This window comes from Atta colombica, unplaced genomic scaffold (assembly GCF_001594045.1).
Source record: "Atta colombica isolate Treedump-2 unplaced genomic scaffold, Acol1.0 scaffold15, whole genome shotgun sequence".
Taxonomy (NCBI): Eukaryota; Metazoa; Arthropoda; class Insecta; order Hymenoptera; family Formicidae; genus Atta; species Atta colombica.
Genome location: NW_017259239.1, coordinates 565226 through 586022, shown reverse-complemented (window position 1 = coordinate 586022; position 20797 = coordinate 565226). Strand labels below are relative to the sequence as shown.

Below are 20797 nucleotides of genomic sequence, written 5' to 3'. Positions count from 1 at the left end.
TATATATATATATTATATTTAATCAATTTATCAATTTAATCTACACGCGCGCGCGTGTGTGTGTGTGTGTGTGTTTGTGTGTGTATTTTTCTTTCACGTAGAAAGAAAATTCAACTGAAATAAATCAAAGAAAGTCCCATTGCAACGAAAATTTTAGAAAAATACATACAGTAAAAGGAAAGATGGACTGAATATAGTATAGTATTTTTAATTAGCCAATTTGTAATTGCGTTAGTCTATCGAAATTCTGTATTGACATTGCGAATAAGCTACCGCAACCAAAAATTGGCTGCTGCAACCAAGAATTGGCTGCTATAGTCCAAAATACTATACCATATTTTACCACCTAATTTGTTGCAGCAATCTTTTCTTTCAGTGTAAAGGACTTTAATTCTCGCGTGATTTTTCTTCGATATTATCTCAAGAATTATAAAGTAATCATATCGATATGCACGTTTATCATGATTTCTAAACGAGAGATTGATTTCCTCCTATATTGATAGCATTATTGCAGTGTCAAGATAATGGGATGTTTAGTATGTAAAGGGGAGCTTTCGCGACCTCTTTCGAATCCACCGTAATTTGAATATACACGGCACGGTTAGTGCCGATTTGCCGAAGTGATACGCGATTCTCTTGGTTATTTAGATTTCCGTCATGAGATAGAAACCGAACATATTGTATATTAACAGATGAAATGATTGTGTCTTCATTACGTAGATAACAACTAGCTCTTCGTTTGATATTTTTTGTTATGGAGAGCTCTAAATAACGCGTGTCATCGACACTCGTTTGAGTGAAATAAAAATTGTAATCACAGTTCGTACTATTGGAATACGATTATAAAAAATCGCCATTATCAGCGAACATCCGATTATTTTTTCAGTGACTGTTGGAGGAGAAGATCTTTAAATATCAATTAAACGTCACGTGTAAAAAATGTATAATAAAAAACGATTTGGAAATGGATTTCTGAAATCTCTGTCAAGTTACTATCTCTACCACTAAAAATCAGAATAAGGTATGTAGCAAAAGTAAGTGCTAATTTAGTGCTAATTGAGTACTCTATTCTTGATTCTATTATTTGTTTAAATTATTTAGCAGCGTTTAAAAGTGAGAATGCTGGATTCAATATAACACATAAACAAAATTAAAAAAAATAGATGTCAAAATATTAAGTACTTTTTAAGTAGCTCTTTAAGTACTTTTAAGTGTTTCGATTTTAATATTAAAATTGCTGTTACATCATTTTTTATCCATTGATAGTTTTTTTTTCCAGTTAATTTGCATTTGCATGTGGAGCTTTAGATTTTTGTGATTTTTTTGTAAATAGTCATAATTAATTACAAGTAATTTTAATTTTATGGTGACAATTTTATGACAATCTTCTCTCGTAAAAGCCAAATTTATCTTGAACCGTAATTGGATTAATTTAGACCCGCAGTGCTAGTGTTAAAAGATACTTTACATTTGTTTGTTTTAACGCTCGATAACTTAGAGGTGCTGAAAACTAAACGATAACTAAAAACCAAAATTAGATGTTGTATATCTTATAAAAGGCAAAATTAGAAAATAATTTAACATTGGAATTAATCCTCTGTATTAATTTTGAAAGATACTTTATTGTTATTCGTATATTATTATGACCGCTTCTTTGACTTATATTTTTTATGTTTAGAAATATAAAAATTGACACAAGAAGCTCGCAATTTCGATATTAAACAATTTCTTGATTTTGGTAGTCCTAAGATACAATCTCTGTTCACTTTTTATCATCAAAAATACTTAAGTTACTTTTTAAACAAATAAGAGTAAAATATCTTTTAAAATTGAGATACATATAATAGAAACACAAAGAGCATTTAATCTTATTTTTTTTTTTTTATTTAAATATTATACTTTTTTATTTGTATTTTGATCTAAAAATTAGAAATTAAAGTATTAAATTAACGCGTAATTAGTACTTAATTTTGATATATCTTTCCATTTTCAGTGGTAATAACTTGACAAAGATTTCTGAAATATAGATTGGGAAGACATTTTAACATTAGCACGATTAAAAGAAAATCAACTCCATGGCATCGAAGAAGAATGTAAAATTATTAGAATATATAATACAAGGAACATGAAAACATTCTTGAAATCTTGAATTCTTTGTTTTAACGCGCAGTAATTTGGCAAAATTTATTACGTACGAAATTCAGGAATGCTCGTTGGGCATTCCCGGGATCACGATTGCTCGCCAATTAAATTCTAGCTACCTTCCAACGTCAACGTTGGATAATTCAGACAGGAAGGAAGCCGCTCAAACAGTGCAATGCGGTGGACAAGTACAAGCATGAAATTTGTAACGCGGTCGGATTGTCGACTCGAGAGTCTGCATAGAGCGTGGAATATTCTGTTCTGCAATTCGGTCTTTCAACAATGGAGATCAGCTTATACCAACAAAGCCTGTGACCAACATTTCGTTCCCAGCTATGTACACTTCACGCGTATGAGCGCAAAAAAAAAATTATAACTGTTGCCAAACGCATGACTGTACGGTGATGTCGTAACATCTCGACGAGACAAGAAAAAGTCGATGAATAGATGATGCTGTGTAACGACTGTCGGTATTTTTACTCTTCATAAAATGTAAAGTCATTTTATTACGATCGAATTATTTCATACAGCATATACCGGTAATTTGAAACATTTATGTAAATATTTTCTGACGTAAATTTATAAATGATAAATATCGGTAATAAATTTTACATTAATAGATATATTTTCAAATAATAAATTTATTAGATTAATAAAATATGTATGAGCTATTTCCAATAAATATTGAGATATCTGAAGACAATTGTTTTTTCCTTTGCACACATATTTTTATATCGGCTGAAAATATAACCTATTATCTATAGAAGTTTTTTTCTCGTAATGACCTCAGCTATCAACTTTAATATCAAAATGTGATAAATTACCGTGAAGTAAACGAAAGTCTAGCTTCTTCGAACTCTCTAAATGCAAATATCTAATATTATAAGGTTAAAGGTTACGAAGATTAGTGCTAAGGAGATTAATTTTTCCTTCTCGGAAATTAAATACAAAATCTTTTAGATAACGAAGACAGACATAGAATTAAAAAGATTTAAAGAAAACTTTAAAGATACAAAACAATATTGTAAATTTCAATAACAAAATTAGTAATCAGTTATTCCAAAGTAATTATTAAACCAAAATCCAATATTTTACTTAACGATTCAGTAACAATTGTAAATTCTAATAGTATAGTATTATCAAGTTATAATCCAATCCCATGCACTTAATGATTTCAATTATCTTCCCTCGGTCATTCATTACTTTTATAGCATCTACAGAACAAAAGCTTCCGAAACTAAATTATTTATCGGTGGGTAAGGATGTATGAGCATGAATGTTGTGCCATGCCTAGCCGTCGCCGCGTCGCCATCGTATAGTCGTCGTGCAAGAATCATTTAATCTCGAAGTCAATAGCCGTCACTCTACTTCAGAATTTCTCGGGCTTCGTAAAGCTAGACAATAGCAGAAAAGAATGACGCAGCGGCAGACTAGTGGATATTGCACCGTCGTGTCGTAAGTACAAATCGCGCGGACAATAAGAGGGAAAGAAGAAGTCACAATCCGGAGGCCGGAAAGTATCGGAAAACCGTTCGATATTCGTCTCGGGATGAGGTCTTTCAAGTATTTCGTCGTGGGAGGAGAGAAGAAGATGAGACGACGAGGCCTGCAAGCGACAATCCACTGGGATTTTGTTGTTCCTAACCAACGTCCAGACTCTCAATAAACTCGCGGCAAACCGCTGATCGATTACTAGCATCCACGTATCTATGAATGTTTCAAACTTATCGTTTTTTTTTTAATTGAGCGATCGAAGTAAGAGAAACGACGATTATTTCTCATTATTAGATTCAAAAATTAAAATTGATTCGGACAAATGAGGTCTCGATTGTTTTTAAAAAATACCAAGATTTATTTTAAAAGATATTGAAAAGAATGAAAAAGAAATAGAAATAGAGTCTTTGTGCAGATACTTTATATATACTACGCGTTATATTTATTTCACTTTGTGCAATTTTTATATAGAGCAACTAATTTTTTGTTAATAAATTCAGAGTTGATCTTCTTTTTTCTAAGGAATTTAATTTAATATCTATCTTTTTGGCAGACTTTTTTTTACACGTTAATTTTTTGTACATGTGCGCAATTTTAGAGGAAATTATAGAAGTCGAATTGCAACACATACGCCTGCAGGTATACAGTATCGAAATAACATCATTTGACTCTAATTAACTGACTGACATAGTTCATTGGAATAGGTCAAAGGAAGTCAAAGGTGGTATTCCACGATTCAGTAGCGGTCAGCATCTTAATTGACTGATCGGACATTGCCGAAACGTGAGGATGACCTATTTTTAGCAAAGGCCAAGACTATCTGACTAACTCGTCGCTACGCTATGCCATATTAATCAATCCTTTTCTCCTCCCGTTATCTCTGACCGCGTTAAGGTTAGCGTGCCTTGCAGTGTACGATAAACCTGACCTTTTAACAAAATAAAATCTCATTAGATCTGATGATTTCACAGTTGAACGATGCAGCGAAACGCGTCCTCGTGGAAGATCAATCGGCATTTAACGACAATCTGATAAATCGCGAACCATTTGCGAAATATGCTCGAACGCCAGCGAAATTAATGCAGCCTCTCGGAAAAGTAGGATGGGTGGATGACAACGCTGACCGCCAATTCTATTCCCTGTGGAGCATATACGCTACGGATGCATTTATGGAAAATGGAGTCAAAAGTTCAGGATCCTGATGGAATAATACGTTTCATCAACGTAGGTTTTTTAGTTATATAATTTACGTTGGACGTCACCCCTTTTATGGATTTTTCGAACAAAATATAGAAGCGGTATCTTCACGGCAAAAATGTGGAGAATTGTTTTTGGATTATAGAGAATTAAAAATCCTTTCCAGAACAACTGTGCTTTAAAAGCTAAAAATGATAGCAAAATTTTTTTCTTAAAATCTAGAGAAAAAGTTGAAAATAATAATTTCAAAAAGGTTATTAATTGATCCAATTTATGAAGATATTTACGCAATGTAAAAGATTATAGATACTGTTTTGCTTAATTTTTCTTTCTCTAGATAAATAGAACATTATTCTCTTAAAAGTTTACTATAAATGTTACAATTACTTGAAAATAGTTATTTTCTTATTATGTTATTATAATTGTATTAAAAGAGCTTTTTTTAAGCTTCTTCATATTCAGTTATCTGACCTTTATTTATGGTTAAAATTCATTGATGTATTATGGTTTATCGTCTAGTATAATAGAGCTTTATCAGGTATCGTGTAATCTTATCGTGTAATCTGACATAAATATTACCTTTTTAGAGAATATAATAATGCAGAAGATATATATATTGTATGCGGCAATTTAATTACAATACAACGCTACACACAATTAATATTGTAATTAACAGAATGTCAGAGCGGTTTAATTAATGAAATGTAATTGCAAAAAATATAAAATCATAATGAATAATGAACGTTAAAATTGCATTTTTCACGTATGTATCCAATTAATCTAGTTTATTCAATTTAACAAAGCTTTGCTTTTACAGAAAATAAAGTTCTGTAAAGTTCTGTAAAATTTTTAAACTCATTGTTAGTTCTGTTACACCGAATAAATTCATTTTATTTTATCTTATTTTTATCTATACATATTGAAAAAAATCTATCAAATAAAAATTTATCTAAATTTTAAAGGAAAAAAATGTCTTTATTATTTTTAAAAGTTCACCTTTTCTGAAAAAGATTTCCAATTCTCTATAATCGAAAAGCAAATTTTTGTCGAGAAGATACCACCTCCGCATTTTATTGTTCGGAAAATCCGTGAGTAAGTGAAAAGAGTGACAACCAACGTAAATTATATAACTGACCAGGAAATCTACGTCGATGAAACCTTTGACGGCTATATTCATACGAGACAGTTCTCTTCGCACTTTGTCGTCATATTACTGTTCTCTCTCTCTCTCTCTCTCTCTCTCTCTCTCTCTCTCTCTCTCTCTCTCTCTTGTATACTTATCGTCTACTCGCCCACGGAAAATCTTCCAATACTTGAAGAACTGGAGAAAGTTGTAGTAAGTCATGTGAGTGTCGCGAATACGCAGATATAGAAGACACAAACTGTATCGATGGAAGCAACGTTTACACGCGCGGCCCTGAGAACACGGCTGCAACATCTGTCGTCTAATTGTAAATTGGAACACCGTCCATCCGTCGTCCGTGCTCCGCACCTGCATTGTATTTTAAATATTGAAACAACAGAACATTTTTCCACGCGCCAAACGCGATTACGAAACAATTTGTGCATGCTGTATCATCTTGAGGACAAAGCTTCTTTGTTTTTTTTATTCAATGCTATTTCTTGTTAGTATGTATACGTGCATTAATGTAATACATTAATGCACGTTTAAAGTTTGTATATTTCTCCGTCCAATTCTATTTACCAAAAATTAATAGTTAGCGTGAGTTTATTATGTTCGTTTTGTGAATTCAAATAAGCAATCATTCACAACATAACTTTGAAATTAATATTACAAATTAAGCAAATTAAAAAGGTTACAATTACGATTAGGTGAGATTTATGATCGCAATATAGAAACAGAAGGGTTAATTACAGTCTAAGAAAAGTCAATTGTATTCCAAAAGCTTTTGATCTCTAATTAGCTCTTCTATGTCTACTTGACTTATTATTAGTGATTTATCTCACGATAGCCTTATATATATATATATATATATAGAGCTCAAGATTATTTGTTTGCTTTACATGATATATAGTTATTAAGATTTTGTTAAAACAAATTTAATTTGACTTCTAACTTCTAACTTCTATATATGCGAGAATAGAAGTCAAATTAATACAAACATCTCTATTTTCAATATATCACAAATTTTTAGATTTGTGTTTCCTTAGACTGATGCATATGTACTAACAATAAGTTAAATCAAAAGTAGAATACGAATAATTAAGAGCTAATGACATCGCAAATCAGTTTATAAGCGGAATACTCTTGCAAAGATCTAAGAGAACGCGCTTGCGCTCATCAGAGACCTTCCTCGATAATAATAACCGTCGCGTTTATCTTCAGTGACGTTCATGAACGCCGGTAAAATACGAAATGCGATTAGGCGGAGAGCGAAGTGCGGTAACGATATTATCCGTTGCTGTAGTGTATTTGTTAAGAGAGGCGGAGCAGAAAAGGGTAAAACGGAGAAGACCGACATTCAGGAACGAGAGTACAGACGTATGAGGAGGAGGAAGAGGAGCAGGATCGAGGGCAGCAGATGTCATGGACCTTGCGCGACCCATTTTACCCTGTCCTATATAAACTAGCTTGCTAATGCTGTTGCTAAACCACCATCGACGACGTTCAGCGACGCCCACCGTCGCTGACCCCGGTTGGCAGTAAGCAACCAATGTCAATAGTTTTTACCATTACTGCATCGCCTAATGCAGCTTCATTTATTCTGAAGATCGCATTGTATCTTTTATTGACATCTTTACTTAGTCGTTTGTGTTTCACAAAATATATAAATATAATATGGAGAGTGCAACACATATTTAAGAAAGAATTAAATTCGGAATATATCATTATGCGAATTTTATTTTAAAAACAGGATTTTTGGAAAAGAGAATAGCCTATATTCTTCTCGAAAGCGTCATCTATGACGAAAGTTGTTTTTGCAAAAAAATTTTTGCAGATTGATTACAAATGTGACGTAAGTTTTATAATTCTGCACGGAAAAAAATATTTGAATGAATTAACTGGAATTCTGAATTAAACTAATTGGACTCTGATGGAAAATGAATCCTGTAGATATACCAGAATTCTGATTATATCTACTAGATATTTCTGATTAAATCTACTAAAATTCTAGTAAATTTAATCAAAATTTTAAATTATTCATTTTCCAGAATTCTAGTTAATTCAATCAAATATTTTTCTTCGTGTGGACATTTTAAGCATTAGTACACGATCATTCGTATCCTGCGCATTTTTTTTCTTTGAAATATTATATTACTATATTTGGATAAAAATAATGGTCTCTATCCTTTTCTTTTTTTTTAAATAACTTTATACCATAAATATAATATTTTCTAAAGATGTTAAAATACACGTAAGAATCATTTATAATTTTTCTATATCTGTAAAAATTAGAACAATCTATAATACGTAGTAAAAAAATCAAAAAAACATCGTTTTGTATTAAGGATTAAGAGGATATGATGGAATTATCGCCATTACATATTAAAAAGTCATTCGAATTAGTTTTACAGAAAATTTTTTTACATGTGTAAAGTACATATCGAATCAACTTCGGGATATTCAATTTAAACTTAAAAACATAAAAAATTAAAAAATTATATATATATAATTTTTTCACTTTTTTCATTTTTTTAAATTTCAGTATCCCGAAGTTATTCGTGTGTGTTTAACACAATACAAAAATTTAAATATAATACATATATAAAAGTTTTCAATTCGATGAACTTTTTAATCTGTAATGTCGATAATTCTGTCACGCTAACATCATATTAATAATTTTAGAAATTTTTTGAAAAATTTGAAAAATTTTTTGAAAAAGTTTTTCGTATAGAATATGTTACATACATATATAGGAAACTGTGTACCGATTCTTGCTTCGATTTTTCATAGAAGGAGTATCGATCGCAGAAATAAATGCCTGTCACATAAAAAATGCACTTAATTGCGTCATAGAGACGTCCTGTGGATGCCGATTGAATTTCACCTTGTGGTCACTTCGTCTTCCCATCCCGCGTTGACGTCTACGCATCGCGATTATGCGATTTGCATTCGTGCTACAGCGATGCATCAAGGCTATGTTCTTCTCGAAGACGATTCTCTGCTGCCACGGCAAATTTACATTTAAATCGAAACGCAATCAGTTCACTCAGCGAAGTCGATTCAGCGACGACGGATGAGCGCCAGTTTTCCGCTTCGTTTCCAATGATGGCAAGGAGAGATCGCTATATACGCAATATAATATAGACTCTTCCTTTCCTTCTACCTCTTGAGGCAGGGCTTCACGCATCGCCGGTGATGCTCGCAAGAAAATTGCGTACGAACTTATCGCTGAGTCATACTCCGCTTGCACTACGCGAAGATCAAATTTACGGAGAGTTTCCGACAACGACGAGATGAATTTGTTCAAGCGTGAATGCTTCGAGTTAGCGCAGAAGATAGTAAACTGTAAACAATCTATAAAGATATAGAGTATACAGATCTTAGCTTCAAAAAATATTTTGGGGCAATATATATATATATATGGAATCGATTTTTCCTTGATTAAAATATGAAGGCTTCAAACATTCATAAAAAAATGTCAGTTTTTACAATTATTATTATTCTCCGATATTTATTATCAAAATTCAATTAGGATTCCAATAATAAAATAAAAATTCATAACATTTTTCATTTCATAACATTTATCTCCTATTATGTTCCTGAACAAGTATCAACAAAAAGGTATTGTCTCTTTTAAAACTTATTCTTCGCTTAAATTTGTATAACATAATCATTGAATGCACTTTTGTTCTATTATTTTCTTTTTCGATTTCTGGTTGCGTTCAAATTAGTATTACAGACGGAAATTTTAAAAGTACGTCGTCGGTCACGCTTTCCATGCCATTGCTCTGATTGCTCATCCTCAAGACTCTTGCTCGCGTTTTTGCATGGCTTCCGCAAGACAAGTGTTTAGCCACGCTTCGCGGAGCCAAACGTAATTTCGTCTTGTCATAAAGCTTTGGTGACAGTTGTCATTACCGTATGCCACCGTGAAGAACGAGAATTTCGCACGATGAATACTCGTCTTGAAATTACGATGATATTTCTAAAAATGGTATCTGTTATTTTTCATACAAAGCACGCGTAAATGCTTATTTAACAAGTACTATATAATTCACATTTAAAAGCATAAGATTGGTAAAGAAAATAGTTCATCATAAATTATAACTATTGAAAAAATTATCAGAAAGTACAGATAATTACTTTTTTAAAGTTATCATATATAAATTATATATATAAGTAGTTTCTTTAAACAATTTTAAAATAATTTTAAAATAATCATCATCTTTTCTCACAAATTTAATTTTTAAGCATAAATGTTTTAATAAGTAATATTTCAATAAAAATATTATATAAAAATATCTTGTTTTCGTTGACATTACTTATTTAAAAATCGGATATGTTATAATACGAAAGAAATATTTTAACGTTATTTTAATTATTTAATTCTTGTTAGGCCTGCAAAATTGGAGGTATTGAAAGTTGATTGGGATTTAACAATGTTTTTTCTTACGTAATTTTTTGCGCTGAATCCGCATCCGGCTGCAGAATTGCTTTATCACGTCAAGATTTCGAAATAGCTTAACATGAAACTGCCAAAAAAGCCGTTTTCAATCATATTTAAAATTAAATTAAAAAAGAAAAAGATTTCATAAATTATGTAAAAGCAACTTAACTGACTGGGGAGTCGCTCATTTTGCCTTAGAGATTAAGCTCCTATGACACAATTTATCGAACTTCGAATTGATATCTCCGGAAGAAAAAATCACTTTGAGATGTGAAAATGGATTTTGAAGGGGCTGTATAGTAGTAAATGATAACGTTGATAGATTTGACAACAAAGATTTTCTCAATTTTTAATTTTAAATATGGTTGAAAATGACTTTTTTGGCAGTTTTAAGTTAAGTTTTAGATTTCGAAATCTTGATGTGATAGAACAATTCTGCAGCCAAATTCGGATTCAGCGCAAAAAATTACACAAACAAAATTATGTAAGAAGTTGTTAAATCCCAATCAATAAAACCATGTAGGCCTGCTATTGTTATTTATATATGTTTCTTTGTGACCAATGCTATTGTACGAATCGCAATTTCGTTTTGAATGTTACCTTGAAATGGAACATATGTTCTCTAACGTTATTCGGACTATGGAGCCATATGTTTTTTCGACATTCTCTTAACAAGGATCTTCCACGTCTGACTGAGTTCATATTGACAATGTGAATAACACTTTAGATTGAATCACCAATTGTAAGCTGAGAATGTCCAAGAAGAGTTAAAACATTCTATATAAAAATATTTATGTTTTTACTTACAACGTTTTTATATATATTTGCGTTTTCTCTTAATATTTCTATAATATTATCATTTTGTTCTGTCTTTTCTATCTGTTTTCAATCAAACATAATAACAAGTTTAGAATCGTTAATTTTCATTAAATAATTCAAAATCCATTCAAATATTCAAATAAGAATATCAAGAATATCAAATAATTTTAAAACATCTTATCAATATTTCACAATCGATTCTCTTTTCATAGCTATAAAAGTTATATTTTCTCAAAACTACATATTAGAAGATTATTTCGAAATGTCTACATTTATTTGAAGTATACTCGAGTGAAAATATCATCGCATCGGTATGAGATTTCTGGAAAACTTTCAATCTCGCAAAGAACTTTCAGTCTCACAAAGAGTATATTCGAGTCAGGATGAAAATGGGAGACGCGAACCCGTCCTTGATAGAATATACTAAGCTCCTTTGGCGTACGCAATTTAAGATGTCTGAGGTATATAGTGCACCGCTCCGGATGTGCTGAGTATGCGAGACGCATGAAAAGGAACGCGTTTGAATCGAAGAACGTACAAAGAGAGAGAAAAAGAGTAGTGATCCACTCGGGCTGAAATTAAATGGGCGGAACTGAAAGTGATGCACGCGCGTCGCACTGCGTATGTTGCGACCCTGGATGCAAAGAGCTTTCTTTCTCGGAGTTTCTGCGTGACGAGAAACGATTGAGACCGACCTTTAGCAGCATTAAATCAATCTTTCTTTAAACTTTCCTTTCTGTACGTGACGCTATTATCACTAGAATTTTTCTGCAGATGTCTTTATCTGATGCATTGACGCAATTATCTTTTTTACGTAACTAAGCAATTACGTGCACGTTCAGATTAAGAAAAGAAAAGATTGAAGATAAAAAAAAGACTCGGAGAGTTCTTCGTAGAAAAATCTAAAATTTCTAAAGTATAGGAAAAACTGGAAATGTTGAAGTCAAATGATATCTTTCATGAAGAGAGAGAGGGAGAGAAAAAAATCTCGTAATAAAAAACATAATCACTGAAGAAACTATACAAATGCACGCTGTGTAAAATGCGTAAAGGTCGAAGTCTGTAATCTCATAACGACAATTTTATTTCTTTAACGTAATCAGTCTCCTCATCCGCGAACGCCGACGCATTTTGTGAAATCTAGAATATCATCAGTAACAGAATTACGTTTCCCTCTGCATTCGAGTGTGCATATTCAATTAGCAGAATTCTAACGTTCCGCTCTACGTCGATGCGGTATATCATTGATATGTTATATATACAGATAAATACCCTACAGATAAATATGCTGTAATAACAATTATTTGTTTCAAATATTTCAAAGGTTCACAAATCTATTACAAAGTCATCACAAGCATCAAATTTATTCAAAATATGTTTAGATTCCTATAATCAGTTTAATATTTCAATCAAGATTATTAAATTAAAACGAATTCGATTGGCTTATTAGATACATAAAGTTGATTCCTCGATCAATTTTATAATATCTTTCAAAATAAAATAAATTCTTGTTTTGAGTCCGTAATAATCATTTTTCTAAAATTTGTAATATTGTATATTTTAAGATTATTATCAAAGAAAAGATTCTTCGTAAAAAAATAACCGTTATTTAAAAGGATGTGTGCAACTGATAATATTTTTCTCATTTAACGACTCGCAAAACACGAAAAGAAAGACAATAAAAAACCAGATAATTGTCGTTTTGCATTATTCGTTATTCATATTTTAGCATGTTTAATATGGCATATGGAATAAAGAATCCTTGCAAAACAAGCTTATTGACTTATTTTGTACAACCTTAAATATTTCTTAGGTTTCGTGAATCGATAAAGCTTGAAAATTGCAAGCTATAGTATGAGTAACGTTACAAGTGGAATGTTTCGCACAAGGGGTACGCAAAAACGACCTTCAGCTCTAATAAGATTTTATTGCGTGCTACGCCGCGAAAGAAATTGCAACTGGGCAATCAGTTGAGTTCCAAGCTTTGCGACCCGAATAAATCGTCATATAAAAACGAATAGGAAAACCACCTTGAAGTTAAAGTAAGAACATACGTACGTATGTGAGGAGATTGATGGAAACAAAAATTAAGAGGGGATACCATCTTTGAGGCTACTTAAATTTGGCAATTTTTTGCAATAAACTAATAAAGTCAATCAAAAATCGTTTTGAAGGGTTTTGATATATAAAATTTTGAGAGTACAAAAAATTTTCTTTTATTTTCATCTCAAAAGATGGCGGTGTTACAGTAAAACTATTGAGTCTCCTTTTTCAATGAATGTGAACGAAATTTTGTACAGCATTGAATCTGCAACAAAAATCCAAAGAATTTTATTTTCTACATATTTAAAACTAGAAGTATGTAGAATTTTTGCGATATATTGAAAAACTTTTTTGTTATTAACATTTAAAGATGGAAATTTTTGATCGAATATCATAATTTTTTTTCAAACATTGACCATTTTTACAAAACAATATTTTGAAAAAATTCTACGTACTTTTATAACTTTAAGTATGTAAAAAATAAAAATCTTTGGATTTTTATTGCAGATCCAATGGAGTATAAAATTTCATACACACCGTTTATACACTCATCAAAAAAGGAGGCTCAATAGTTCTACAATATTATAACGCCATCATCTTGTGAAAAAAGAAATTTTTCTTGTACTTTCAAAACTTTACATATTAAAGCTCTTCAAAACGATTTTTGATTGACTTTATTAGTTTACTACAAAAAAATTGCTAAATTTAAGTATTATTTTTAGACTTTAAAAAAGTGGTATCCCCTCTTAAACAAAACAATTACACAAAAAGTAAATCAATGCTCAGTAAACTAAATTAAAATAATCCATTAAAGGGCTCAGAGCAAAAGCAAGATGCACTTCGTTATTATTTTAAATTACAAAAACATTATATTTAATAAATCAACATACAGACGATTCGATCAATCTTACAGGTCATTTTCAATATTAAAACTATCATCTATATTAAAACAATGACATAGTAAAAATTCTAGAAAAATCTAACGCATAACATATTAGGTGTAGTAAAAAGAAATCCATTATTTTTGCATGAAATTGAATGGAAAAATAATGGATTTTTTTTTACTACACCTAATATAATCAATACTCAATACTTTTAGAAACAATGTGTGTAATCCGACAATCTTGATATGGCCGCAAGCAGTTATAAAATCTCTTTTTACATCTGTCCATGATGTCAGTTCAGAAGTGAATCTCGTCTTGATATACGTTCGCAATAATATTGTTATCATAATATATGGTTATTAGATCTCTATTAAATGCCTAAAGATACACTTATCCATAAAATCGTGATGAAATATAATTGTATTACTACTAACAAGATGATCAGAATTACATCATAGTGTATAAAACAAACAGTCTTAAGACCAGAACTCCAAAGATATAAAATTTGTCATGTTCTTCTGTATCTCTTCATAACTTATTTTAAACTTAATATAAACGGTAGTTTAACATTGAAAATAACCTGATGTCGAAATGTCTGTACGTTGATTTGTTAAATATAACGTTTTTGTAATTTAAAACAATAGCGAAGTACATCTTACTTTTACTCTGAGCCCTTTAACGGATTATTTTAAAACAATTACATTTTCTCACGTCATTAATATATGATTCGTATTCATTCGTTGCTGAAATCATTTAAAATTCATATTTATTTTAAAAATAAAATCTGTTACCAACCAATAATTTACCAATAATAATATTTATATACAATATTGTAATGATTTTAATCATTTAAATTTGAATATATATCTTGCACTCATTATCTTTTCGGAATAATAATGACTTTATTAAAGTGTGAAAAAGTATAGATTATCAATGTCTGAAATTAAAGAAAATGAATGTAGCGTTAAAAAAAAACTCTAAAGGTATGGCAGCAATATTGCTGCTTGTAAGTTCAATCTTGATATAAATAAAAAATAGATATTATATAAATATAAAAAAATAAAACATAAGATGAACAAGAAATTGAGGAACAAATAAAACACGAGTAAAGAAGATAATAATATAAACATATAAAAAGCAGATATAATATAAACAGATAAATACAAGATAGACAAGAAATTGAGTAGTACATAAATTTAAATAGTATAATTAGCAATGCACAGTATGCCCAAAAAGATTCTTTTTAAATAGAAATACGTAGGAATATTCTATTTGTAGTTTGTACATGGAAAGAACAATTTTGCTGAAATATTCACAATTTAATTAGATACAAATTTGAAAATAATTATGAATCAAAAATATAATTACGCAGGAAATTCAAGCATGATAACTATGATGAGCAATATTGCAAAAAGTTTTGACATTCGAGCAACCAGTTAGAGTATTCTACATAATTATTTTAATAATTATTTTGATAGTTTAACGAAATTATTTTCAGATCTAGCTAAATTTTTAAATATTTTAGCAACACTTCCGTGTGCAAAACATTAGTTGCTTCGTGCCATCTACATTTCGAAGAGACTGCAGGTCTTGCAATTTTTATTATCGTTGCATCGTCAAGTTTCTGTATATGCTTGCAGCAACTGTCACATACAAGCGTTGCAGTAACAATTCTCTCAAAAGTTCATGTCTCCTGTCAAGATGCGACTAGTGGGAGCTCTAAATTTCCGGAACTTCTTGAATTTTTGACGCTACGCTGCTTCCAAGACATGAAAAATTTAAGCCTCCGAATCCGTAACATTCATTGATCGTAAAATGTAACCTGTATACGCATTCAATATTTACAACCATTAAAAGTTATTCGACAAAAGTTATTCTAACATCTTGATATTTCCAAATTTTATCTTATCTATCTCTCAAAGTCAAGCAATCGATAATTCATGTTACTTTCGATTCTTATCGTCTCTCGATTCTCTCACAGTTCTCCCAAGTCTAAGGCCTAGAAGTAACAGGATTATTTTCATTGCTAAAGATTTCTTGCCGGACGATTCGATGCGATTTTTCGATCTCTCGGTCGAATGCGGAAACTTGTAGCATTCGCGATGCGCGCGATCGACCCACGCAATAATCTGATAGAGCCGTATTAGCCTGAATTCCGACAATCCAGTTAGCTACCCTACTCCTCGCCCTGTTTGATCCAGCCTCGTCCTGAATTTGAAGCAATTGGCACGAACTGGCACGTTCGCGACGATAAAATAACATACGTCGATAGATTTCTTAAGGCGAAGTCGTAAAATAGTGCCTATAAATTTGTTATACTCATAAAGTGCCTATAAATTTGTTATTAAAATAAAATTAGTTAAATGAATTATTAAGTAGTTAATATAATTGACATATCATTTATACGTAACCAGAAAATTTATGGAGACTTTAGTAAATTTTAAGATAAAGTTAAAATAATAATCATCAAAAATAGTAAAAATAAAATGGAGTAAGACAAACGGCAGTCAATTATCTTCCAACGATGCACATTCTAACATTGTTATAGATGAGTAATTTAACCTGGCAATGCATAAAAAAAATAGATCATTTTGCTGTAATTTTAACAAAACATCTATAAAAAGCATAATGGCATCGCGTGACACGATAATAATGACTGGCGATGTTGGAAAGCTACATCGAAATCTTTTCTCGAGAAGCATTTTAGTGGCAATTCTACCCTTTGAAAAGGTATCATTGAAATTGCCGACGCATTTATTGCCGTGCGAATCACATCAAAAGGATGATTGCACGCGATAAATGATCACGAGACATTGCAAAAACATGAGTTTCGACGCTCACGCGACAGTATTTACACGGAATAGCTTATTTTGTTTTTAAAAGTGTGTCGATGTATTTGCGATAATAATGAAGCAAACAATGAAAAAGCTTTCTTTTATTGTGAATTTCTTCAAAAGATTGAATTCTAAATGCAGATATAAAGCTATTATAAAAATACATTAAAGCAAATAACAGAAAATTTTAATGGATACAATAGACACACAATAGAACAATAATACAGGGTATCTCATAACTACGAATTTCCTCTTAAGGACATATTCTTGAGGTAATTTTGAGAGGAAAATTCTAATACGAAAATGTCGAGATACAATAATTTTTTGAATTATAAGCTAACTTTAAATGTTTATAAGTAAAAAATCATTTTACTTTTAGAGCCTCTATTATTATTTCTGGATTCTTTTGAACGTTCTAAGATGAAAATATCGAGATTGTAATAGTTTTCAAATTACATACTATCTTTAACCAATTATAATTCAAAAACTATTATAGCCTCGACATTTTTGTATTAGGATTTTCATTTCAAAATTATCTTAAGAATATGTCCTTAAGAGGAAATTCGATAGTTGTAAGACATCCTGTTATACATAAAGAAATTAAAAATTATATTAAAAATAATTTTAAATTAAAATTAATTTAGAAACTAATTTTATAATTGAAAAAAAAAATGATTCAAGGGATCGATTAATTTAACAGAATAACCGCTTGAACTAATTTAGAATTAATTTTCTCTGAATAAATTCGGATTGATTGATTAATGATAAACTAAAATTACAATATATAATCATAGATTTTTCTTTTATTTCAATCCAAAAAACACTTATATATAAGACTTCTTTTATCGAATGAAATATTGGATTCAACTCACCAAGCATTTTGATACCTTGAACTGGACTCAGAGGGTAGAAATCCCCGTGAAGTGGACAATGGAAGCCCACTCTGCGCTCTCTCCGCCTTGCCCGTCTCGTGAGCATGCAAAGCAACACGCCAAGCGCGAGCATAAGTGCGCCCACAACTATGCAGATCGGCCCCAAGATACGGGAATTGCCGGTAAAGGCAATTCGTGCGGCATATGAGTTCTTGTCTTCGTCTTCGCCGGGGCCACGATAAGAAGCAGCTGTAACGGAGAAATGGTCGAACCGAAAATTAATCGTAGAAGTTAATTAAATAACGTTTATTATAAGGTTGATAAAATTACTGTCTCCTTAAAAGTTTCTCGTACTTTCCATCTATTTTTCATTTTTCAACCAGACAAAAGACATGCATAATAAAATTATAAAAAAATAAAATAAATTTTCACATCTATATTAATAGAATTCTATTAATTTAATGTAATATATATAAATATTATAAATAGTACAATATAATCTATTTTTGTTCTTGAAGTGTTGAATAAGCTGTTAAAAAATGACAACTCCTAATTGTAAGAAATGTAAATGAGTTGTTCAAATATGATCTCGTCGTGCTCGCCTTTAGCGGAAACGTTGAATACAGAACCAAGATTTGAACCAAGATTTGAACCACTTTATGTTACTCTTCGTGTATTTCTTGTACATAAAATTACTTTGCGCTTTTTTGAAGAACTATAATCGCGTTGATTTGAATTGATCCGAATTATCGACATCGGCGCGAATGAGAAAATTTTCTACCGAGAAGTTTTAGATATATATAAAGAATTAAAGAAGGAACTCCCTGCGCAGATTATAATAACGATTGTCTTATTCTCACCAATTGCGAAGCGAGAATGTTACGGAATATTTGAAGAGAAAATGTGCGTCTGCAAATAATGGAAATCATAAATATGTTCATTCGCCGCGGAGAGCTCGCCTTCGAATATATTTTAATCGATAACGCCGCGCTAGTGAAACATTTCATAAACGATTAGTATGCGCAGATCCGACAAACTTCTCTTTGCATTTGTTTTATTTCGTAAAATAAGATAAGAAAACAAATTCAGTAATGTGATTAAAATAAACAGACAAATAAAATAATGCAGCGTTAAATACATGTTTATCAATATACTCTATTTTTTCATCTTATGCCTACATCTAGAATGTGAGTTCTTTGAGTTCTGGCTCTAAATTTTCATTTATAATGGTTAATACAAAATTTAATTTTCAGTATCAATGTGATACTCAATTTTTTTAATTTTTTATAATGAAAAATATTTGAAATATTGAATATTATATTTAATAATGTAGCGATATTAATAAATTTCAAATAACATTTTAATATTAAATTTTATACGAATACTACTACTCTGATACATAAAAAAAATTTATTTTTTTCAATATTTAGTATATTATTGTTTGATTTATAACAAAAGTTTTTACTTGAAAACAACGTTTGTAATAACATGAGATCATAACATTTCAAAACGTAAAAATGATATAGGTATAAAATAATATTAAAACATACAGAAAATAGAAAACTGTAAAAAATAAAATACAAAAATATAAAACTATGAAAAATATAAAACTTATTAATTCCAAATAAACTAAATATAATAATTTAAAAATGTTAAGAAAATGTAAGTAGTACATTTTCCGCTATTTACAAAATTTACAAAATTCAGAATTGTATATTCAAAATAATGTATCTATTAGTTCCATTTAGTCAGTAAAAAATGAAATCCTCGTTCTACTTGACTCTATCAAAGAGGACTTGACTCGGCGGCGTGATAAACGTAACAAAGACATTATGAACAACCGGACAGAACGATCTAGAATCTAAATCTGCTTAAGAGAAAGAGAAAAGAATAGAAACAACGAAAGGGAAATGGACTATTGGACCGGTCTTGGCACGGCAGGAAAAAAGGAAGACGAAAGAGGACGAAAGAGGAGGACAGACCGGTTCTGATAAATCGGTTGGTAACAACTAACAACCTCGTATGTGAAGAAACGTGGTCGAGAAGTGACGGCGAGAGATGTGACGACGGGCCAGCTGTTGCTTGGTGAACAGTCTGGGCCCTCTTCCACTTTTCTTTTTCTTTTTCTTCCTCTTCTTCCTCGCGATAAGAAAGTGTATCTATCTCCGGGGTCAGCGCCCCGATGAACAAACTATAGCGCTTCGCAAATTAATTCAATGAGAAAGAATACGAAACTAGTCTCTCATCTTCAGATAAATCTCGAAAGCTTTCCACGTATTAATATTAATATTAATTAATATTAAATTCACTTTTCAAACTTCGTTATATCTAAAATCAATTGACAAAACTCACGCATCTCTGTATATTATTCTCGAATGTTTTATTTAATAAGATTAATGTAATATAAAATTGATTATGCCATTTGATTAATATTAAAATATATTTGTGAGAATATTCAAAATTTCTTCGTCGAGGAAACTGTTATTAATATTGACAATGGTATTAATATTCACGAGCGTAATAAAATTAGAGCAAATTCAGTTGTAATGTAATTTATTAGACAACTTAAATGCATTGCATACTGCTCACCAAAATTCAGATATTTGTGCATAGCTTGTATGACTCTACTGCTTCAGCCGACTGAATACGGCTTCCTTCTTTATGTAATTAATCCGCTTATAGAATATCAGGAGAGGCTTCAGTCCGATTAGTATGTAACGACGAATACTGAGAGAGATATCTCTTCGTTATATCCAGTGTCGACAACATGTTGACGGAATATACGCATTTCATTGTTCAAAACATATTTCTATTCCATATATAATTTCAATTCATATCTATTCGCGTTATTATCATAAATGAATAAAATATTTTTGGAATTTTAAAACGGAAAGATTTTTATTTTCGTTTGCGAAATTATTTAATATTAAAAATATTTT

General features: G+C 30.7%; 1 protein-coding gene across 4 annotated transcripts in view; it reads right to left on the bottom strand.

Annotated features, from left to right (window-relative positions):
• The window catches only part of LOC108685274, a 108085-nt gene that overhangs the window by 10714 nt on the left and 76574 nt on the right, over positions 1 to 20797 (bottom strand). For all 4 annotated transcript variants that reach the window (XM_018189990.1, XM_018189991.1, XM_018189992.1 and 1 more), the window contains exon 3: positions 17859 to 18107. In XM_018189990.1, coding sequence (XP_018045479.1) covers positions 17859 to 18107 — 249 coding nt within the window. The remainder of the gene's footprint in view (positions 1 to 17858; positions 18108 to 20797) is intronic.